Consider the following 23546-nt stretch of genomic DNA (forward strand, 5'->3'; position numbering starts at 1 on the left):
GCAATAAAAACCTGGCTTTGGAAACCACTGTGAAACATTTTCGGATTTCAGAGAATGTGAAAAAGAGAGAAGAGCCACATCTGCTGGTCACAGAGGTACATCACACACTAAACTGCAAATAAAGGGCAGCTGAAGTAGAGATTGTCGCTAATTTACACAGAAATAAAAGAAAGTGATGTTATTTTTTAACTAATTCACAAAAGCCTGTTTTACTCATGCTTGTCTAAAGAGTTCAATTTGATTGTTTGTGCCAGACTATCAAGCCTTTGTGGTGCAGATCTGAATTTCCTGTGGCTTTCTCTGCCAGAAACCACATCAGCTCTGATGTTTAACTATTGTTTGACAGAAATATGATGTGTTTGAACTTCATGAGGACAGCAACGTGGACTTTCATTCTTTCTGATCAAAGTCTTAAAGGCTTTCATGGTAAATCAAAACAAAGAGAAAATAAATATCATATATGATTTTTTAATAATATATCAGAAAACATTTTAAGCACGTGATTTATTGGAAAATAGCTTATATCTAATCTTTCAATACATCACTTGAAACCACATTAAAACAGGCAAAAGAACAGATAGTAAAAATTAAGTTATTTGAGTTATTTTGCATTTATTTTTAAGCTAATAGAAAAATATTCTGTATAAAAATAGAGAAAGCTGTAGATAAATCACAGGTTACCACTACACCACCACTTCTGCTTGGCTCAGCGAGCTTTAAAGTGTGGTGTTAAAACACACGTTGGGTCAGTTAGATTTTACACCCAGAGCTGTGTTGGTATGGTCCCACTCTTTGGCGGTGATGATATTCTGGACCCACGGCTCAGACGGGTTGGTACAGAGTTTAGCACCACTGATCATCGTAAAACTGAAACAGAGACAAAGACTGTTGATGCCGTTTTCAGTGTCAGTTTTTGGTGACAGATACTCTTTTTCATTAAAAAATGAACACTGAGAGTCTGTTTCCAATAAATTTATATTAACATTTGAACTTATGTAGATACTGTGCATTTGTTACCATTTGTTGTTTATATGTACATCTATATTCATACGTACATGCCTGTACATAATAACTATACAGTATGTTTAGGTTTAATAAACTTTGTGTAGCTTTGTTGTCTTTGTTTAGCAGCATGTGTATACGTGAATCTTCCTGTGTATGAATACATTCAAACCTGAGTCAATTTGTTTGTATAATTAAACATACGAGGCCAATAAAGTTGATTGTGAGCTTGTAAGGTTGAAGTTTAATAGCAGGAGATAAGACACTCACATCACAGCTTCCTTTGAACACCGCGGGTCTGTGTATTTGTACCTCACCACCCTGTTCTTAGGCAACCTTTTGGGGTAAAACTCAAAACAGCAGTCATCTGGACCAGAGCTGGCTGGGAAACCAAGAAAGAAAGAGAAATGTTATGGACATAAAGTGGTATTCAACACAAAACCATTACATCAGCATAAAGTTGTATCATTTCTATTTGTACCCTTTAGAGAACACAAATAAGCTACTGAAGAAGGCCATGGTTTGGTTTGATTCTGATCTGATTCAACATTTTACTAAATAACAAAAACTATTAAATCATTTATTTAAGTGCTCTTAACTTACCAGTATTTATTAAAACACATACATCTACTGCAAATGTTTCATATTTTCATTCTTTTTAAATCAGTGACTGTTAATAATGCTTCATTTATGAGAAGCTTTCAGACTTTTTCCCTCCCAAACCTTCAGAAATGAGACAGTATAAACCTTGTTATGCCGACTCCGTCTTTAATGAGCAGCTTTTGTTTATTTTCAACCCAATCTCTTTTTAAATGATGGAACCGTATTATTATTAATTATTTTGACCTTTTATCAGATGACACCTAATTGATCCTCAAGAGGGATACCTAAAGATAGATTTGCCGTTTAAGAAAATAAATCGGTGGAATGCAGTCAGCTTACCCTGAGATGCCATGACGGTGAGAGATGAGAAAAGCAAGATACAGGTCACCAGAATGATGGGGTTCTTCATCATCATCATCATCTTGATTGACCTGCTTGCCTATCTTGTTGTCTTGAAGGTGTCTGTCTTCTTTCTGTCCGTTTCACTCACTTTTATTATGCTGCTAGTTGTGAGTGTGTGTGTGTGTGCGTGCATGTGTGAGCATGGGTTGCAGGTTCCATGACAAAATAAGACCATAACCTGAAACTACCCAGCATGCAATCAAACTGCAGTCATGTGGTCAACACTTGTCAGTAAAAAGACAGGTAGCGGAAAGAAGAGTGAGGGTTGAGGACAGAGGACGTGAAAATGAAAACATCACATCTATACCTCAGTCACTTTATGTGTGTTTGTGCAGTTTGCAGACGCCCTGTGGTTTCTCCCCCTGCTGCTGGTTCATGTGGTCTTTTAAAGGATATGGTTTAAAATAATGAAACATGATAAATGAGATGATATTATCTTAAATGTGAGTAATGTGTATAAACAAATTGGCAAAAATAAGGTCTATTTTAAGAAGAAGTTACAAAGCCTGATTAAATTCTGTCCCTCTTCTCAAACTTTAAAGTACCCTGTACATAGAGCAGGTTAGGAACTCAACTTTTATTAATTTTATTTTCAATTCTTCTTTCGTACTCATTGAAGCTCAGTGGGCCAAACAAAAAACTGTCTGTCCACAACATGTCTATGATCTGCTCTGACTGGTGAGTTTTATGACAATGGTTTTTTATTTACTGTATGTATATATATGTCCACAGCAGTTTTTGTGGAGTTGAAATGTGGAATGAAAAAAAATCTGCATCTGTGGTGGATAACGAGGGACAAAAGCTGCATTTACACATGAATCACACAGGCAATTTAAGAAAATTTAAGGGCATTTTCGACTATATTGACAATATTAATACATTGTTTTTCTGTTTGAATCCTGAATTTAACCATGTGAGGATTTTGGGGTATAGGTTAGGGATATTGTGTATGTGTTTGTTTTTTGTATGAAAACATCATCTTAGAGATTTTTGACAGTCGAGAGAGGACAGGAAATGAGGGGACGGAGATGGAGAAGGATCCCAGCTGGACTTGAATGGGGCACGCTGCGGTTCATGGTCAGCATCTTAACCTGTAAACCACAGGGACGCCTCTGTGCACCAGTTAAATTTGAATACAGTGAGATGCACACTCGTAGAATCAGATGTACTCTAATAAAAATTGTTTCATTTTCTCAACCACATAGCATAACACACATAACTTACCACAACTTACCATAGATGACAGTTGGTTCATTTGTGACAGAAATGTCTTCCTGTATGTCTGATTATCCAGAACCAATAAGTTCACTACATAGTTTAATTCTTACCTAAATGTTTAGTGATTACACGTCCACTTCATGTTAAACTGTAGACTGGGCCTGAATGATCTGTGTCTGACCTATAAGCTCAGTACAGATGTGGATGGTTGTGTATTTGTTGCATTTAAGGTGTGTAATAGTTTTTTACTGTCTTGCAATCAGTATTCAGATCTTTTACTTTGTTACATATAAAAGTCCTGCATTGAAAATATTATTTGAATAAAAGTAAAAACATATTAGCATCAAAATATACTTAAAGTGCCAAAAGTAAAAGTACTTGTTATGCAGAATGGCCCATTTCAGAATCATAAATATTATATTGCTGGATTATAATTAGTGATGTTAATGTGCACATCACTTTAATGTTGCAGCTGGTAAAGGTGGGGATAATTTGATCTGCTTTATATACTGCTGGGTATCTTAACATAATATACCATAATCTATTAGTTGATTTACATATTGTATTAATAATCTAAATCTGCAAAGTAGCTAGTAACTAAAGCTATCAAATAAATGTAGTGGAGTAAAAAGAACAATATTTGTCTCCAAAATGAAGTGGAGTAGAAGTATAAAGTAGCATGAAATGGAAATACCTCAGACTTGTACTCAAGTACCGTACTTGAGTAAATGTACTTAGTTACATTCCACCACCGCTTGCAGTGTGCATTTAAATTTCACAGAATGGAATATATATGTGCAAAGTTACTTCTGCTACTAAAATACTGAGAAGAAAAACTTTAATATATTTTCTTCTGGTTATGAGTCATTGGTTGTAGATATACATTAAGGAGACATACATATTAATAAAACAGACACACAAACACAAAACCCCCGGAGGCTGACTACTGCGGAAATCCACCCTCTGCTAACTCACACTGAAACCTGTGGTTTGTAACAGAGGCAGGAGTATAATGCAACAAGACTGCACTTATACAGACATGTAATAACCAACAAATTTCACTTATTTATACCTTATATTAGCACAGACATGGTTTTGACATGGTTTACTATACTTACTGTAGATACAACTGCTTCATTACAACTATAAGCTTTGAAGGTTTGACTTGGTACATAACTCCATAACTGATTACACTGTGGTTTAAAACAGAGTTGAGATACTTCAGACACCATCTCACTGAGCTGTTCTCAAGAGTGGAATCACAAATTAGATTAAACAATTCCTCATTTTGCTGCAGTCGACCAAGAGCAATAAAAACCTGGCTTTGGAAACCACTGTGAAACATTTTCGGATTTCAGAGAATGTGAAAAAGAGAGAAGATCGACATCTGCTGGTCACAGAGGTACATCACACACTAAACTGCAAATAAAGGGCAGCTGAAGTAGAGATTGTCGCTAATTTACACAGAAATAAAAGAAAGTGATGTTATTTTTTAACTAATTCACAAAAGCCTGTTTTACTCATGCTTGTCTAAAGAGTTCAATTTGATTGTTTGTGCCAGACTATCAAGCCTTTGTGGTGCAGATCTGAATTTCCTGTGGCTTTCTCTGCCAGAAACCACATCAGCTCTGATGTTTAACTATTGTTTGACAGAAATATGATGCGTTTGAACTTCATGAGGACAGCAACGTGGACTTTCATTCTTTCTGATCAAAGTCTTAAAGGCTTTCATGGTAAATCAAAACAAAGAGAAAATAAATATCATATATGATTTTTAATAATATATCAGAAAACATTTTAAGCATATGATTTATTGGAAAATAGCTTATATCTAATCTTTCAATGCATCACTTGAAACCACATTAAAACAGACAAAAGAATGGATAATAAAAAAAGTTATTTGGCATTTATTTTTAAGCTAATAGAAAAATATTCTGTATAAAAATAGAGAAAGCTGAAGATAAATCACAGGTTACCACTACACCACCACTTCTGCTTGGCTCAGCGAGCTTTAAAGTGTGGTGTTAAAACACACGTTGGGTCAGTTGGATTGTACACCCAGAGCTGTGTTGGTATGGTCCCACTCTTTGGCGGTGATGATATTCTGGACCCACGGCTCAGACGGGTTGGTACAGAGTTCAGCACCACTGATCATCGTAAAACTGAAACAGAGACAAAGACTGTCAGTTTTCATTAAAAAATTAACACTGAGAGTCTGTTTCCAATAAATTTATATTAACATTTGAACTTATGTAGATACTGTGCATTTGTTACCATTTGTTGTTTATATGTACATCTATATTCATAAGTACATGCCTGTACATAATAACTATACAGTATGTTTAGGTTTAATAAACTTTGTGTAGCTTTGTTGTCTTTGTTTAGCAGCATGTGTATACGTGAATCTTCCTGTGTATGAATACATTCAAACCTGAGTCAATTTGTTTGTATAATTAAACATACATGGCCAATAAAGTTGATTGTGAACTTGTAAGGTTGAAGTTTAATAACAGGAGATAAGACACTCACATCACAGCTTTCTTTGAACACCGCGGGTCTGTGTATTTGTACCTCACCACCATCCTCATAGGCAACCTTCTGGAGAAAAACTGAAAACAGCACTCTGGACCAGAGCTGGCTGGGAAACCAAGAAAGAAACAGGAATGTTATGGACAAGTGGTATTCAACATAAAACCATTACATCAACATAAAGTTGTCTCATTTCACTTTGTACCCTTTAGAGAACACAAATAAGCTGCTGAAGAAGGCCGTGATTTGGTTTGATTCTGATCTGATCTATCAATATTTTGATAAATAACAAAAACTATTAAATCATTTATTTAAGTGCTCTTAACTTAAATAAATGACCAGTATTTATTAAAATACATAAACATACTGCAAATGTTTCATATTTACATTCTTTTTAAATCAGTGACAGTGAAGATTATCCAAACTGCAAGTCACTACAAACTGTACTGAAAGTGAGCCAATAATAGCCTATAATAACATCCTATTTAGGCTATTTTTACTTAGGTGTATCCTACAATATATTTAATTGAATAACTGTAATGATGCCAAACAATCAAAATAATCAATAAGAGATGCAATGGATTATAAACGAAGATAAAGTAACTTCAGATCAATTTTACAACAAGAATGTGATCCACAACATTTCTCCCCATCTGCTGTCAACAAATCATAGCTATAATCACACCCTATTTTTACTTAGATACAGATGAAATTAATATATAATTTTGCCAAATAATCAAAATAATCAATGAGAAATGCATCTCAGTCTACTTAAAAGAAGAGAAAGTAACTTCAGCTCAATTTTATAATGAATATGTGATCCACAACATTTCTCTCCGTTTGCTCTGTGTCTGACAACAAAACAGATGCCTCACTGGATAACACTAGGCTTTCAAAATACAATAGAAATGTCCCACACTTCAACCTACACAGCAATGTTACGAGCAAACAACAGATATGTGGTAGTAGGTAGTGTCTTTGGCAACTTATATAAGAACAAATTAATATGTGGAAAAGTCGCCGCGACCCGCTCGGTCCTCCCTACCGGCTCTTCGGAGCACTGGCCCCCAGAAACAGCGTCCGTCTCCGGCAGTGAGAGCTGGGTAGGTCCCGCTGTTGACTGACGGTGATTATGTGATGGGATTTTGAGCAACAAACTTGAACTCGCAATGTCTGTGTGGCTTTCCACAACGCACTGGGGGTCAGGATCTCTCCCACAACACAATCTCACGGAATCCATAAGATTATAAAGACGGGGACGCTTAGTTTAGCTTTTTAGCCTACAAGTGGAAACCGGGTGGAAATCCGCAAAACAAATCAGAGATCTCAACGTCACGATTATATTTCCGGTTCCAGTTATTGGCGACAACTTAAAGTATCTACAATACTAATAATTTCCGTGTTTTGAGAGAATAAATAGGTGGAATGCAGTCAGCTTACTTTCAGATGCCACAACAGCGAGAGATGAGAAAAGCAAGATACAGGTCACCAGAATGATGGGCTTCTTCATCATCATCATCATCATCTTGATTGTTGTCTATCTGGCCTGCTTGTCTATCTTGTCTTGAAGGTGTCTGTCTTCTTTCTGTCCGCTTCACTCACAGTCTGTGTATGTGTGTGTGTGTGTGTGTGTGTGTGTGTGTGTGTACGGGTACGGGTTCCTGCCCAGCCTTCTTCCCAACCCAACCTGTTTCTGGATATTATAACGACGTTTTCCTGTATCGTTTATGTCCCAGTATTCTTGCCATACTTTTTGCATTTTTGCAGATCAGATTTTTCCCTCAGTTGTTGCTGTATATTAAAATCTACTCTTGGCATCACAAATAGCCAGGAAGGAATAGCTGAAGATGGGACTGTTGGACTGTATTGTATGTTGCATTAACCTACACTTTGTGCTTTTATATCTCCTATCCATCCAAAGCTTCTAAAAGTGGTTTCATTGTGCTCCCAACAGTCCTGCAGGATGGCCTTAGCAGGGTGAGAGCTACTATGCCCCTGCAGATTAACCCAGTGTGCCAGCAGAAGTTTCACTCTTCTTATCCATAATGACATTTCCCCCATTTCAACTTGTATGGCAGCTACTGGAGAAGATTTAAATGCTCCCCTGCATATTCTTAGTCCTTGCTCCTGCTACACATCCAGTTTATTAAGGTGACATATAAGATACACATCCATAATCTAATGTAGCGCTCATAAGGGCCTGGTATACATTCAACAGCGATGCTCTGGTTGCTCCTCAGTCTCGTCCTGACAGGCACCTTAAGAGATTGTTGACCTTTTTACACTTGTCTTTTACTTTATCAATGTGCTGCCTCCAAGTCAGCTTTTCATCAAACAATACTGCTGGAAAGCCTAATCACTTTTAACTTAAAACCCCACTTATTTGCCCACTGCTCCACCATCTCAACTGCAGCCTGCATTTTCTTCTGTATATATCTTAGATTTAGACCCCTTATCCATAAGGCCCCCGTCATCCACAAACAGCGATTTCCCTGTCCCTTTCTCGACTTGATCAAAGATATCATTAACCATGATGTTAAATAAAACTGCGGTGTTCCACACTCAACTCTATATACTCTTGAGTACTCTGTACCTACTCTTACCTCTATTGTCCTGCCAAATAAGAAGTGCAGTACCCAGTCATAGAACCTGCCACTCACCCCTAGCTTACTTCATTTGATGAGTAATCCTTCCTTCCACAACATATCGTATGCTTTTCATCAACAAGGATGGTTACCACCATTTCCTTAATTGTTTGGGCTTTCCTAATTTCTGACTCTAGGCGTGAGATAGAGTCCATTGTATTTCTTCCTTCACAAAACCCACTTTGAAAAGGAGAAAACAATTCTCTACTTTCTAGAAAATATATTAGCCTCTCCGTTACCATTCGCTCCATAGTTTTCTCTAGTTGTGAACTAAGTGCTATTGCTCTATAGTTTGAAGGGTCTGATGGGTCTTTACCGGGTTTCAAAATTGGTACAATGATTGACTGTTTCCATGCAACGGGAATTTTTCCTGTTTCCCAAACTTTATTAAATAATCTTAATAATACAAGGAGTGCACTGTCTTCCATATGAGCTAACATCCTGTAGCAAATGCCATATTTTCCTGGTGCTGATTGCTGCGTATTTGAAATGGCCCTCTTTAATTCAAACAAACTGAAAGGTAAGTCTAAACTTTCTCCTGTGGTAGTTTTTTTTTTAACATTGACACTTGTATTCTGCGCAAGAATATTGTCCCTACACTGTTTAGTGCTTACTGATATATTTTCTGAACTGTGAACGTTTGCTAATGTTTCTGCCAGAAGTTCTGCTTTTTCTATATCGCTGACTGCTGTTTAGCAACACCGGTATTATTTTGCTTCTCCTAATTCCACTCATTCTTCTGATCATTCCCCATATACCAGACAGCTGTCTCTCTCTCCCTATCCTATTACAATATTGCCTCTAGTATGCATGTTAAGTTGTTCTTATAGTTTTCCGAACTACTGCCTGTGATCTTTTGTACTGAATTAATGTTTCTAATGAATGATGTTTTTTAACTCTCTTTACCTCTGTTCCCTGCACCCTTAGGTATTATTTATTTTGCCGACTGTATAATGACTGCAACCAACTTTTTATTTAATTCATCCCAATCTGATATATCTTCTCTAAGTAAAATTTCACACCTTCCCTTACTAAGTGTTTGCAATGTGTCCCAATTTGCTTTGTCTAATTTCCATCTTGGTATCTCCAGTTCCTCTTATTGGTGTACTTCTACTCCATCCTTAATGCTTATAGGATAATGATCACTTCCCGCTGGTGACTTACTAAACACCTCCCAGGTTGTGATACCTGCTATTCCATTTGACGCTAGTGTTAGATCGATTGCACTTTCCTTTTTTTGAGCACTGTTACACCTGGTACCTCTCCCATCATTCACACATACTAATCCCTTATCCTCTATGAATTCCTCTATGATTAAACCATTTGCATCAGTTTTCTTACTCCCCCACAGTGTTATGCATGTTGAAGTCTCCATACCACCATACCCTGTACCTGCCCACCCACAATGTCCAATGTATCAGGGCGCAGCCTATTACATGGGTTACAGTAATTAATTATTGCTAATTCATCCTTTCCTGCCCAAATCTTAACCACTGTTGATTTGTGTTCCTTCCCTAAATTAATCAGATTAAACCTTGTCCCATCCTGCACAAATGTTGCCACCCCACCACCTTTCACAGTCTTCCAATAATTCCTAATTGCTACATAACCCTGTATTATGAAATCCCACTGTGGCCTTAGCCATGTTTCTTGTATGCATATTATATTAGGTTTATCTTGTAGATTTGAAACAGTTGTTTTAAATTCCTGACCATTTGCAATAAGGCTTCTTGCATTCCATTGTAATATAGTTAATGCCATGATGATCCACCACCCCATGATTGTGATTGTGAGCTGGATGTTCCTCCATTTAACATTTCCTTAACTTCTTCCCATCCAAGTTCATTGATTCCCAGATATTCTTCTGCTGATTTAACTATTATTTTGATCTTTTCTGTCTCTTTATCTGTTTGTGCAGAACAGTTTATAACATCAACCATGAACCATATAAACTCGTTTTTCCCCACAATCAGTGTGTCTTCCTTTACTTTACTACATCACTCATAACGTAACATTTTGCTGCCCTCTGTACTAACTGGCCTAGTGTTGGATTTGTCTGTCTGCACGGCTACTTTCTTGGCTGCTTCTGCCTGTAATTCCTTGAGAAATTTTCAGTAGCTGTACTTCTGCTGCTCTCTTACTGACCTTGCACCCCCAGTAAGCAGAGCTGTGTTCCCCTCCACAGTTGCAGCACTTAAGCTTAGTTCCTCTTTCACAATTTCCGTATTCATGTTCACCGGCACATCTCCCACATCTTTGTTTGCCTTTGCACACTGCCACTACATCTCAGTGGTGGGGGGATATAAGGCCTGACCTCGTAGCTCATAAACCCAACATATACTTTGGACAGTAGTCTTTCCTCATCAGAAATCAGCATAACTGACAGCATCACTTTTACTCCTGTCACATTTTCTTTAATCTGATCTGTTGGCACACTTATGGGTATTCCCAAAATTACGCCTCGAACCATCTTATCATTAATCAGTGTTCCTTGCACTCTCTTAACATCAATCTTATTTAATCTGATAGCCTTGCCTTGTTGAGTACTGTCCCTGCAGAGACCCAACAGTGATCCATTACGCAGCACTCTTGCACTTTTCACCTCACCTATCAATTTGTTTATTGATTTAGGTAGTTGAACCGGGTTCCACTCACCAAATGAAGAACCTTCTTGGACCAGTTTAATGATTGCTTTGCAGTCTTCATTTCGATCTCCTGTTACTACTGTATTTTGCTCATTATCAGTCTCTTCTGAGAGTGAACCTTCATTTTGCTGCCTCTGTTTTTTACGCTTTTGCCTACCGTCAATCCTCTGCACAGTATCCCAACCTTAATTTTCCCCGCCACCTACTTCCATTCCACCTAACTCACTTCTTGATCCGTCACTTCCCTCTGCCATCTCCTCTCCATTCACAGCCCGGTTGTGCCACCGCCTATCCTCTCCGGGAGCCAGCCCGCTCAGCCTTGTGTCCCGCGCCGTGTGTGTTGGTGCTGGTTCATGTGGTCTTTTAAAGGATATGGTTTGAAATGATTGAACATGATAAATGAAATGATGTTATCTTTAATGTGAGTAATGTGTGTAAACAAACTGGCAAAAACAAGGCCTATTTTAAGAAGCAGTTACAAAGCCTGATTAAAATCTGTCACTCTTCTCAAACTTTAAACTTTTATTAGTTTTATTTTCAAATCTTCTTTCGTACTCATTAAAACTCAAGGGGCCAAACAAATGATCTGCTCTGTGACTGGTGAGTTTTATGACAATGTTTTTTTATTTACTGTATGTATATATACAGTGGTGTGCAAAAATGTTTGCCCCCCTCCTAATTTCTTATTTTTTTTGCATGTTTGTCAAACTTAAATGTTTCAGATCGTCAAACAAATTTAAGTATTAGTCAAAGATAACACAAGTAAATGCAAAATACAGTTTTTAAATGACAGTTGTTATTATTAAGGGAAAACAAAATCCAAACTTACATGGCCCTGTGTGAAAAAGTGATTGCCCCCTAAACCTAATAAGTGGTTGGGCCACCCTTAACAGCAACAACTGCAATCAAGCATTTGCGATAACTTGCAATGAGTCTTTTACAGCGCTGTGGAGGAGTTTTGGCTCACTCATCTTTGCAGAATTGTTGTAATTCAGCCACATTGGAGGGTTTTCGAGCATGAACTGCCTTTTTAAAGTCATGCCACAGCATCTCAGTAGGATTCAGGTCAGGACTTTGACTTCGCAAACGCTTGATTTCAGTTGTTGCTGCACAGGCATTTTAAGAAAATTTAAGGGCATTTCGACTATATTGATGTTATTAATACTGACTACATTGATTGTTTGAATCCTGAATTTAACCTTGTGAGGATTTTGGGGTATGGCTTAGGGATGCAGGATTAAGAGGGATTTTTGGGGTCTGAAAGAGCTGCATGTCATTAAATATATTACATTATTATTATTTGTAAGAAAACATCATCTTAGAGATTTTTGACAGTCGAGAGAGGACAGGAAATGAGGGGACGGAGATGGGGAGGACCCCCAGCTGGACTTGAATGGGGCATGCTGTGGTTCATGGTCAGCACCTTAACCTGTAAACCACAGGGACGCACCTGTGCACCAGTTAAATTCTAATACAGTGAGACACACTCGTAGAATCAGATGTACTCTAATAAAATAGTTACATTTTCTCAACCATACTGTATAGCATAACACACATAACTTACCACATAGTAGGTGAAATAATTTTCACATGAGAAAAGATCATAATGACAGTTGGTTAATTTGTGACAGAAATGCCTTCCTAAATGTGGGATTATCCTGAACCAATAAGTTCACTACATAGTTTAATTCTTATCTAAATGTTTAGTGATTATACATCCACTTCATTTCAAACTGTAGATTGAGCCTGATCGATATGTGTCTGACCTTTAAGCTCAGTACAGATGTGGATTTTTGTGCATTTGTTGCATTTTAGGTGTGAAATATCCTGCATGTCATAATGTTCAAGCAGGGTAACCAGGAACACAAGGAATTGGACCCAAATGCAGACAACTGAGCAGAGCTGTGCAGTTCAAAGGAATTATTACAAAAGTGAATGTACAAGCAGGCTTACGGGAATGATGAGGCAGGCAAACGTCAATACCGGGAAGCAGTCCAACACAGGTAAACAAATCAAAGGGAACAGGCAAAATCCAAGGTTCTTAAAATAGGCGATGTCCAAGAAAACAAAGTAGAAGTCCAAACAAACACGAGGGAAATGGCTGGTATGCTTGACTCACGGAAAAAAACAAACTGGCACTGAGACAAGGGAACAAACAGACTAAATACACTAGGGAAGGATAATGAGGGCAGGGGCAGTTCCAGACTATTTTCAGGTGGGGGTTACAGGGGGGAACAAACAAACAAAAAATCAAGGCCACCACCGACCTCTCTTTAAAACATTTAAACTACTAAGTGGAAACAATTACGTTTCTTAAATTCTACAGTTACACAGTATATTTATGGACAAAATTCTGATGGACATGTTCCCTTCTTTATGATATGAACTCTCACATAATAAGCAGCACTCAATACATTCTCACAGGGAAATTGAGAACCATAACAATATTCTACACTCTTAATCCATAATTAGTGCTCAGCTCTTCTGTATAGTAATCAGTCTTAAGCAGAATAAGCAGCAGTCAATAAATTCTATAATCGAAACAATGTGCAGTATCCTGGCATTGAGAATACTCCAGCCAAGTGTACTCTTCGTACCAGGAGGCGTTAAAGGCTCTCATCCCACCCTATCCACGCTGAGTGTGTTTTGCAGTGCCTGCAGCTCTTGCTTAAGAAATGTCTGGAAATATAAAGTTTCGAAATGAGTCTGTGGAAACTAATACTCATGGTCAATGCTGAAATTGTCTAGGACTAGGTCATTGGTAAGCAATGACAATTATGAAATAACATACTGAGGTGTTCAAACTTTACCTGTTTTCATCCAAACTGTACTAAGAGACAACTGCAAAACAAAAGAGCAATTCACATATTGCTACATGGTGGGTTAATAACATTTTGAGTTGATTAATATTCTACTTTGGCACAATGCAAATACCACCTAGAATTTTTAAAATAGTAGAATTGTAATTGTAGTGGTAATATTAATAAATTAATAATAATAGGAATGACAGCTATAGGAAGAATAATGACACTATTAATAACAGAGCCAATAACAACAACTGGAGTAGCAGTTGTCGAGCAGGAACACGGGGGCAGCAGGCGGCCCACAACCACAGATCCAGTCTCTACAGCTCTGGAGGCAGAAATACCTGCTGAAAGCGACAGAAGGAGAGAGGAGAGAAACCAGAAAGCACAGAACTACGGGAGAGAGAAGATGTTGCATTAGTAACATGCATTAATGGGATAAGAATGCATACAGATAGAAAGGAGGAGAGAGGTGCATCATGGGAAGTGTCCCAGCAGTCTAGGCCTATAGCAGCATAACTAAGGGATGGTTCAGGACTCACCTGAGCAAGCCCTAACTATAAGCTTTATCAAAGAGGAAAGTAAGCCTACTCTTAAATGTGGAGATGGTGTCTGCCTCCCGAACCCAAACTGGGACCTGATTCCACAGGAGAGGAGCTTGATAACTGAAGGCTCTGGCTTCCGTTCTACTTTTGGAGACTCTAGAAACCACAAGTAACCCTGCATCCTGGGAACCCAGTGTTCTAGTCGGATAATATGGTATTATGAGATCTTTAAGATACGATGGTGCCTGACCATTAAGAGCTTTGTAGGTGAGAACATTTTGAATTTGATTCTGGATTTTACAAGGAGAGGCTAATATTGGAGAAATATGATCTATTTTCCTACTATGACAACATTTTAAATAATTTTATTCATATCTGTATTTTCACCTGGAGGTCCATGGGTGCTGGCCTGGCCCTGGAAGTTTTGTTCAACACGTGATGGTCCCTGGCTGCATTCAGGCTGACCCTGACCTTCACTGTTGCTTTCAGTGCTCTCAGCCTGACCTGCACTGTCCCTGTACTGAGCCTGAGGTTTCTTCTTCATGAAAAAGTATTGAATATCTCCTTTTCTCCGTTTAATTGTTAGTTAAGTCTACCTTAAGAACATACATACATACAATACAACACACAGAACACGTACAAAGCTATTCAACTTCAATTTAAGTGGTTGAATATGATAATTCCCTTGACGTTTAATGTTGACTTGATGTAAAACAACAAACACTTGGGTAAGCTTAGTTGCCCATAAAATGATCATATTTCCTTAAATGAACAAAGGTAGTCAAATTATGAAAATAATTGTTGGGGCCCAAATACAGACCGGGGAAAAAACAAACTCCCGGTGGCTGTCATATTATGTGCATGCCAACTACTAAGCATAATATATATTTCCATCGCTTTAATTTAATAAATTCAACAATATATATAATCATGCTATTTTCAACACCTTGTTGTTCTGAATTACTCATCTTAAAGGTGAGGTATGCGAATCTAATCCAATACAAGTTTTTTTGTCAAACTCAGCGAATATCTCCTCATGGTCCCTAACTGTCTGTTCTGTATGTGCTGAAAAATAATCCGGTGTTTGTACACAGCCCTGTTTCTGTGAATGGGAAACTAACACTATTCCAGCCATAATTTGTGTGTCAGGTAAAGTTAAATGACTTGCCCACGGTCATTCAGCTTACTTTCTAGTTTGCCAAGCTATGCTGTTGTTGTGATGTTAGTTATCCTCCTGAGACCCGAGAGTTTGCCTGGTGTGCATTTTATAATTGTTCTTGCTATTTGGGATATGTAGGACCTAATAAGTATAATACCTAAAATTTGTTTTTGTACAGGAAGTAGTTTTTGCAGAAAAAGATGTCCTCATGTGAGGACAGTGGGTCTATCATAACTTTTTGAAATATTATTTGCTGTTGGGGCCAGAAGGTCCTAATTAGTCAAAATTCAAAATTTCAGCTTAATACAATAAGTAGTTCTCTCAAAAATGAATGTCCTCATACGAGTACAGTGGGTCTATCTTACTGTATGACACACATAGACTCCATTGGTACAAAAAGTTAATTTGACACATTTTCACAGTTTATTTGAAAATGTAAACATCAGAGTGTAAAGCCTACATAAAATGTAAACAGCCAGAAACATGGCTAAATTGGGGTGCCATTTTCCTGGTTATCTCTGCGATACAGCAGCCAGCTGTTGGCAAGGGCAAGATCCATGAAATGCATCAGCATGCGAATTGTCCACTTCTTCGTCCGCACAGACATTCGGTAGTAGCTCATCATTCTATCTGACATGTCTACACCTCCCATCTTTGAGTTGTACTCGCGCACGATGCTTGGTCTTGTCACGGTCACATACTTTTTTCCCTTCTTGGACCACCGCTGGCAAGTATCTTCTGGCTGCTCTGAGTGAACAGTGGAGAGCATCACAACTGGCTTGTTGTCGTACCACTTGACCACGCATAGTTTCCCATCTGCCCTGGTTACTGTGGAGACGGCACCTCTCCCTTGGTGTTTCAGGGTTTTGTCATCGGGTAACTTGTTCATTGCTTGTTTGACTCGGCCCTTCATCACTGTACCAGTAAGATAAATATCATCCTTCAGCATGTGGTCAACTGCTTGTATGGTGGTAAAGAAGCGATCACAATACACTTGTGTGCCAGCAGTGAGGGTTTCGGAAAGACGTTTGATGACTAGTGTTCCTAGACCCAATCCATCTGAGTCCTGAACCTTCGAAGCCAGGGTTTTTGAACCTTGATAGACTTCAAAGTCTAGCACGAGTCCATCCACAGATGCCAGCACAAAGTTCTTCATTCCCACTGGATTTGGCTTTAGTGGCACGTATTGTCGGAATGGACAGGCCCCTGTAAACGGGATCATCTGCTCGTCTATTGAGACGCATTTTGGACGAACCTGAAGGCGGCAGCCGGTAAGTATACGGTCCATAAAAGGCCTCACCTTCCAGAATTTGTCGGTTTCCCTCTTATCTTCTGATACATCATAGTCGATAACTACTTTCAGATGGCTCCTAAGTTTGAAGAAGCGATCACGTGACATTGTGTTACTAATGGCGGGGATTTGTAGGGCATTGGACCAAAACATCCTTATCTGTGGATAAGGCACGCAAGACATCAAGATTGCTGCTCCAAAAAGTGATAAATCTCATCTACCGAAGTTGAGAGAGATCTCCCACTGTTACCCAGTGACATGGCATTTGTGCAGTCAGCAATGAGTTTCATCAGGTCTGAGTCAATGTACTGCTCCACATAATCCAGTGGCTGCCAACCTGTTCGCTCATCTTTCAGTCCATCATCTCCATCCTGAAACTGGACCAAATTTGGTCTAAATGGAGCAGACCGCCAGCGTTCTCCACGTCCAGCATTCCTTGGTTCTGGTCTGGGCTCTCCATGTCTCTGATCTTCCTCATCCAGCTCATCATTCTCAATATGCTGTTGTTTACGTCCACGTCTGTGCACTTGTGGATGATTTGGCTGACTTTCATTCTCAGAGTCAGTATCTTCAGCTGCATCAGGTGGTGTGTACTCTTCACCGGAATCATCTCCTGAATCAGGTGGCGAAAAATCAGGATGCTCATCCATGAGGTCAACATCTTGTAAAATGACTTCGTCCACAGCAGGATCATTATCTTCCCCATCTGAGAGGTCCTCCACCTCAGAGTTGTTTGCAATTGCCATGAGCAATTGTTCTGCTCTTGACAATGAAAGTTTCGCTGTAATAACGTGAAAAAAATTAGAGATCCAGCTGGGGTTTGAGTAGGCCTATCTGCCGATAGCTGATATTTACTAGAATGATTTACCAGGATTCTAGCATGATTCACCTTGATAAACCATATTGTAGTATTATTTACTATGATTTACCATGATTTACTCTGCTCACACACACACACACACACACACACACACACACGCACACACACACACACACAGACAAATGTTGTTGTTTTTTCAATGCTAATGTGATCCATCTAAATATTCCCATGTTTTGCTAACCACATGGTAGAAAAAATAACGTTATATAGTCCCAATGTCCTCAAACGAGTGCTTCACATTTACTGATGTCCTAGAGTGATACTATTACTAAAATATGTAAAATTTTAATCCCCATATGATGATAGAGACAGTATTGTACATAAATACATTTGTTTCATTCATATAATTTGAATAGATTTTTTACCTGGGTCATTTTTCTTTCGGGAACTGGGGTAGAAGTTTTTTGCTGATATTCCAGACATTTTGCTCTCACTGACAGTGGTGTAATGTTGTGATATCACCACAAGATGGTGTGGGCAGTGTCCCTAAATGTGACCAACAGGTCTAAGATTTACAAAATTGACTATCATTGTGTCAAGAGGCAAAAATGTAATGTCCTCATATGAGGTCGCAGGGTCTCAGGAGGACAGTTGTGAGTATCGCTGTCTGCAGCTGCTGTGCTGCTCTGGGAAACCGTCTCCTCCTCTCTGGCTGTTTGCTTCGCAGCTGCATCTGTAGGGACAGTTTGCTAACCCACAGCCTAGCTAACGTTAGTTACGTTACTTGCTGTGTTATTGTTCCCTCTATAACAAGGCCTTTGTCATGGTGTTGGATTTCTCCAGAATCGCATATCCCACCATTAAGTGTTATTATCCGATTTCAGCCCCTGTGGGTGTATGTGTGTTAATGTCTCAGCCAAACTGTATTTTGTAGTAACGTACAAGCGTCACAAGATGGCAGAAGCTACATTTCAATTGCTGTGGGAACCTTGCAGGTCGATGAGTTTTCCACAAACATTTCTGCAAATGTTTCACAATAAAAGCCTTGTTAAGAAATGAAGGGTTTGTGTCCACTGAAACGCTAGAGGGCTTTTAATTTGAAAAGAATACAGGAAGTGTTGAGTTTGTATTAACCGCGCAATGCAGTAACTTTAACAGGGCAAACGGGAGCGGATCAAAACGAGGCGTCATACTAAAATATGACCAATTACACATATCAAACAGAGGGAATTGGAAATAAAGACCTGTTACCTTCTGCATTTGAGGTCAATAAAGGCCCCGGGCACTGTTTGATGAAATACGGTGGACAACTAGCTAGAGAGCTAGCTGCAACACACATATAATAAAAAGCAGACGACTAAGTTAACAGTACTTGTAGTTAATGTTAATTCGGTGCACACATACTAAGACCTTAAACAAAAAGACCTTAAAGGGGTCTCATCACTCTGATGAGTGATCCATGTTTTAAAAAGTTTTTTCAATTGGTCAAATTTTCGAGACAATCTGTTTCAATGTTTGAGAAGGACCACACACACACACAGTATAAATATATATGCAATAAAATGTTTGTTAATAAACTCTGTGTTACTTGAACATTTTTCACTGTGCTGTTAAATTTCTTTGTGTGCTCCTATTTTTTTTCATTTAGGAGCACATGTACATGTACTCCTTGGGGGAAAAGTTAGCTAGAGCCCTGAGCATGTCTGTCAGCGAGACCTACCTGTAGCAGAATGAAATGAGGACACAAGCAAGCAGCCTGAGGTTTTACAGCTACCACAAAGTATTCAGATCCTTTACTTAGGTAAAAGTACCAACATGTTAGTGTAAAAATACTCCATTAGAAGTACAAGTCCCTCATTAAAATCCTACTTCAGTAAAAGTACAGAAGTTTCATCAGCAAAATGTAGTTTAAGTATCAAAAGTAAAAGCATTGTTAGCATTTTAATGTTGTAGACAGTTGATGTGAAGCTACTACTTTATAGATAGTTAGGTAGTTTACTCCAATGGCTCCCAACCTCGGGGTCAGGCCCCAGCAAAGGGTCCCAAGATAAATCTGAGGGGTCGTGACATAATTAATTAATGAGGGAGGAAAGAAGAAAAAGGATTTTGCTAATCTTTGCTTTTTTTGTGAAATAATGGGTCATTTAACCTGTTTGGGCCTTGAACAATTATTTAAATGAAACTATCAGTAGTTTAGAGGGGAAATCTCTCTTTGGTGGAACTGCTAACAACTCATAGACATCTGAAACGTGACAAGGAGCCCCTCCACTACCACTCTCATGTTTACGCTAAATATAAGGCTACAGCCAGCAGCCAGTTAGCTTAGCTCAGCATAAAGACTGGAAGCAGGGGAAAACACCTAGCCTGGCTCCAACGGTAACAAAATCCACCTACCAGCAGCTATAAAGCTCATTAATACGTTATATCTAACGCAGAAGCTAAGATTAGCTAATTTGCCGTGAGCCTTGATCTGTGATGCTGGCAAATAACGTCCTCCTCTTCCCACCCACACCCCCACCGCACCACCCAGATTTGTAAAGTGGACTTTCCATGCCACAGTTTAGTCAAATATCACTTACGTATATTTTGATGCTAATACTTTTTAAATTATAAGATTTTGAATGCAAATTTTATATGTAACAAAGCCAAACATGTGAATACTTCTTCCACCACTGATTGTTTCACAGTGGTTTCCAAAGCCAGGTTTTTATTACTCTTGGTCGACTGCAGCAAAATGAGGAATTGTTTAATCTAATTTGTGATTCCACTCTTGAGAACAGTAGCGCAGTGAGATGGTGTTTGAAGTATCTCAACTCAACTTTTTTTCTGTCAGCTAAACCGCAGTGTAGTCAGTTATGGAGTTATGTACCAGGGACAGGTGAAACTAATCAGGGCGAGGCAGACAATCACACAGGTGGGAAAACACACAAAGGCAGAAGTGAAGTTACTGAAACAATAAGAGAGGTGAGTATTTAAAAATATAACAGGAAACAAACGGACCAAGGGGCACTGAGGAGCAGATTGTGACATTGCATTTGGACCTCAGAGAATGTGAAAAAGAGAGAAGAGCCACATCTGCTGGTCACAGAGGTACATCACACACTAAACTGCAAATAAAGGGCAGCTGAAGTAGAGACTGTCGCTAATTTACACAGAATTGAAAGAAAGTGATGTTATTTTTTAACTAATTCACAAAAGCCTGTTTTACTCATGCTTGTCTAAAGAGTTCAATTTGATTGTTTGTGCCAGACTATCAAGCCTTTGTGGTGCAGATCTGAATTTCCTGTGGCTTTCTCTGTCAGAAACCACATCAGCTCTGATGTTTAACTATTGTTTGACAGAAATATGATGTGTTTGAACTTCATGAGGACAGCAACGTGGACTTTCATTCTTTCTGATCAAAGTCTTAAAGGCTTTCATGGTAAATCAAAACAAAGAGAAAATAAATATCATATATGATTTTTTAATAATATATCAGAAAACATTTTAAGCACGTGATTTATTGGAAAATAGCTTATATCTAATCTTTCAATACATCACTTGAAACCACATTAAAACAGGAAAAAGAACAGATAATAAAAAAAGTTATTTTGCATTTATTTTTAAGCTAATAGAAAAATATTCTGTATAAAATATATCACAGGTTACCACTACACCACCACTTCTGCTTGGCTCAGCAAGCTTTAAAGTGTGGTGTTAAAACACACGTTGGGTCAGTTAGATTGTACACCCAGAGCTTTTTCTTTGGCGACGATGATGTTCTGGACCCACGGCTCAGACGGGTTGGTACAGAGTTCAGCACCATTCATCATCGTAAAACTGAAACAGAGACAAAGACTGTCAGTTTTCATTAAAAAAATGAACATTGAGAGTCTGTTTCCAATAAATTTATATTAACATTTGAACTTATGTAGATACTGTGCATTTGTTACCATTTGTTGTTTATAAGTAAATCTATATTCATACGTACATGCCTGTACATAATAACTATACAGTATGTTTAGGTTTGATAAACTTTGTGTAGCTTTGTTGTCTTTGTTTAGCAGCATGTGTATACGTGAATCTTCCTGTGTATGAATACATTAAAACCTGAGTCAATTTGTTTGTATAATTAAACATACATGGCCAATAAAGTTGATTGTGAGCTTGTAAGGTTGAAGTTTAATAGCAGGAGATAAGACACTCACATCACAGCTGTCTTTGGACACTGCTTGTCTGTGTGTTTGTACCTCACCACCCTGTTCTTAGGCAACCTTCTGGAGAAAAACTCAAAACAGCACTCATTTGGACCAAAGCTGGCTGGGAAACCAAGAAAGAAAGAGAAATGTTATGGACATAAAGTGGTATTCAACACAAAACCATTACATCAGCATAAAGTTGTCTCATTTCACTTTGTACCCTTTAGAGAACACAGATAAGCTGCTGAAGAAGGCCGTGGTTTGGTTTGATTCTGATCTGATTCAACATTTTACTAAATAACAAAAACTATTAAATCATTTATTTAAGTGCTCTTAACTTACCAGTATTTATTAAAACACATACATCTACTGCAAATGTTTCATATTTTCATTCTTTTTAAATCAGTGACTGTTAATAATGCTTCATTTATGAGAAGCTTTCAGTCTTTTTCCCTCCCAAACTTTCAGAAATGAGACAGTATAAACCTTGTTAGGCCGACTCCGTCTTTAATGAGCAGCTTTTGTTTATTTTCAACCCAATCTCTTTTTAAATGATGGAACCGTATTATTATTAATTATTTTGACCTTTTATCAGATGACACCTAATTGATCCTCAAGAGGGATATTAAGAAATGATTACAGAAACCTAAAGATAGATTTGCCCTTTAAGAGAATAAATAGGTGGAATGCAGTCAGCTTACTTGGAGATGCCATGACGGTGAGAGACGTGAAAAGCAAGATACAGGTCACCAGAATGATGGGGTTCTTCATCATCATCATCATCATCTTGATTGTTGTCTATCTGACCTGCTTGTCTATCTTGTTGTCTTGAAGGTGTCTGTCTTCTTTCTGTCCACTTCACTCACAGTCCCTCACTTTTATTATGCTGCTAGTTGTGTGTGTGTGTTTGTGTGTGTGTGTGTGTGTGTGTGTGTGTGTGTGTGTGTGTGTGTGTGCATGTGTGAGCATGGGTTGCAGGTTCCATGACAAAATAAAGACCATAACCTGAAACTACCCAGCATGCAATGAAACTGCGGTCATGTGGTCAACACTTCTCAGTAAAAAGACAGGTAGCGGAAAGAAGAGTGAGGGGTAAAGGACAGAGGACGTAAAAATGAAAACATCACATCACTTTATGTGTGTTTGTGCAATGTGCAGATGCACTGTGGTTTTCAGCTCCTCCCCCTGCTGCTGGTTCATGTGGTCTTTTAAAGGATATGGTTTAAAATGATGAAACATGATAAATGAAATTATATTATCTTAAATGTGAGTAATGTGTATAAACAAATTGGCAAAAATAAGGTCTATTTTAAGAAGAAGTTGCTAAACCTGATTAAATTCTGTCCCTCTTCTCAAACTTTAAAGTACCCTGTACATAGAGCAGGTTAGGAACTCAACTTTTATTAGTTTTATTTTCAAATCTTCTTGCGTACTCATTGAAGCTCAAGGGGCCAAACAAAAAACTGTCTGTTCACAACAAGTCTATGATCTGCTCTGTGACTGGTGAGTTTTATGAAAATGTTTTTTTATTTACTGTATGTATATATATTTCCACAGCAGTTTTTGTGGAGTTAGCATGTGGAATGAAAAACAATCTGCATCTGTGGTGGATAACGAGGGACAAAAGCTGCATTTATGCATGAATCACACAGGCATATAAAATTTAAGGGGATCCGCATGCCATTAAATATATTACGTATGTGTT

At 38.3% G+C, this 23546-nt stretch overlaps 4 protein-coding genes across 5 annotated transcripts; all 4 read right to left on the bottom strand.

Annotated features, from left to right (window-relative positions):
* Positions 1-452: 452 nt before the first annotated feature.
* On the bottom strand, positions 453-2170 carry LOC122863589 (C-C motif chemokine 4-like). Its single transcript, XM_044170199.1, has 3 exons — positions 1945-2170; positions 1273-1384; positions 453-867 (listed from the first exon to the last, which is right to left on the bottom strand). The coding sequence occupies exons 1-3, from the start codon at positions 2024-2026 to the stop codon at positions 747-749; spliced, it is 315 nt and encodes a 104-aa protein (XP_044026134.1). The 5' UTR covers positions 2027-2170; the 3' UTR covers positions 453-746.
* Positions 2171-4984: 2814 nt separating this feature from the next.
* On the bottom strand, positions 4985-7423 carry LOC122863591 (monocyte chemotactic protein 1B-like). Of its 2 annotated transcripts, none has more exons than XM_044170202.1 (3): positions 7195-7423; positions 5755-5863; positions 4985-5387 (listed from the first exon to the last, which is right to left on the bottom strand). In XM_044170202.1, the coding sequence occupies exons 1-3, from the start codon at positions 7277-7279 to the stop codon at positions 5267-5269; spliced, it is 315 nt and encodes a 104-aa protein (XP_044026137.1). In that variant the 5' UTR covers positions 7280-7423; the 3' UTR covers positions 4985-5266. The 2 variants fall into 2 exon arrangements, with proteins under 2 accessions (XP_044026137.1, XP_044026136.1); XM_044170201.1 differs by having other exon boundaries at positions 4985-5405; positions 7195-7413.
* A 7668-nt stretch (positions 7424-15091) lies between these two features.
* Positions 15092-18590, bottom strand: LOC122863590 (piggyBac transposable element-derived protein 3-like). The gene is made up of 2 exons (XM_044170200.1): positions 18089-18590; positions 15092-17624 (listed from the first exon to the last, which is right to left on the bottom strand). Exon 2 carries the CDS (start codon positions 17024-17026, stop codon positions 16040-16042), a length of 987 nt encoding a protein of 328 aa, XP_044026135.1. The 5' UTR covers positions 17027-17624; positions 18089-18590; the 3' UTR covers positions 15092-16039.
* A 2520-nt stretch (positions 18591-21110) lies between these two features.
* On the bottom strand, positions 21111-22980 carry LOC122863592 (C-C motif chemokine 4-like). The gene is made up of 3 exons (XM_044170203.1): positions 22543-22980; positions 21851-21962; positions 21111-21482 (listed from the first exon to the last, which is right to left on the bottom strand). The coding sequence occupies exons 1-3, from the start codon at positions 22625-22627 to the stop codon at positions 21377-21379; spliced, it is 303 nt and encodes a 100-aa protein (XP_044026138.1). The 5' UTR covers positions 22628-22980; the 3' UTR covers positions 21111-21376.
* Positions 22981-23546: the final 566 nt, after the last annotated feature.

Source organism: Siniperca chuatsi, linkage group LG16, assembly GCF_020085105.1.
Source record: "Siniperca chuatsi isolate FFG_IHB_CAS linkage group LG16, ASM2008510v1, whole genome shotgun sequence".
Taxonomy (NCBI): Eukaryota; Metazoa; Chordata; class Actinopteri; order Centrarchiformes; family Sinipercidae; genus Siniperca; species Siniperca chuatsi.

Bases quoted from the DNA above. Each gene is read 5' to 3' on its own strand.
- LOC122863589 (XM_044170199.1), bottom strand. From the start codon at position 2,026: ATGATGATGATGATGAAGAACCCCATCATTCTGGTGACCTGTATCTTG. The intron at 1,385-1,944 runs GTAAGCTGACTG...TTGGTTTCCCAG, and splicing joins CACCGTCATGGCATCTCAGG to CCAGCTCTGGTCCAGATGAC. The intron at 868-1,272 runs GTGAGTGTCTTA...TCTCTGTTTCAG, and splicing joins TGTTCAAAGGAAGCTGTGAT to TTTTACGATGATCAGTGGTG.
- LOC122863591 (XM_044170201.1), bottom strand. From the start codon at position 7,279: ATGATGATGATGATGATGAAGAAGCCCATCATTCTGGTGACCTGTATC. The intron at 5,864-7,194 runs GTAAGCTGACTG...TTGGTTTCCCAG, and splicing joins CGCTGTTGTGGCATCTGAAA to CCAGCTCTGGTCCAGAGTGC. The intron at 5,406-5,754 runs GTGAGTGTCTTA...GAAAACTGACAG, and splicing joins TGTTCAAAGAAAGCTGTGAT to TCTTTGTCTCTGTTTCAGTT.
- LOC122863590 (XM_044170200.1), bottom strand. From the start codon at position 17,026: ATGTCTTGCGTGCCTTATCCACAGATAAGGATGTTTTGGTCCAATGCC.
- LOC122863592 (XM_044170203.1), bottom strand. From the start codon at position 22,627: ATGATGATGATGATGATGAAGAACCCCATCATTCTGGTGACCTGTATC. The intron at 21,963-22,542 runs GTAAGCTGACTG...TTGGTTTCCCAG, and splicing joins CACCGTCATGGCATCTCCAA to CCAGCTTTGGTCCAAATGAG. The intron at 21,483-21,850 runs GTGAGTGTCTTA...TCTCTGTTTCAG, and splicing joins TGTCCAAAGACAGCTGTGAT to TTTTACGATGATGAATGGTG.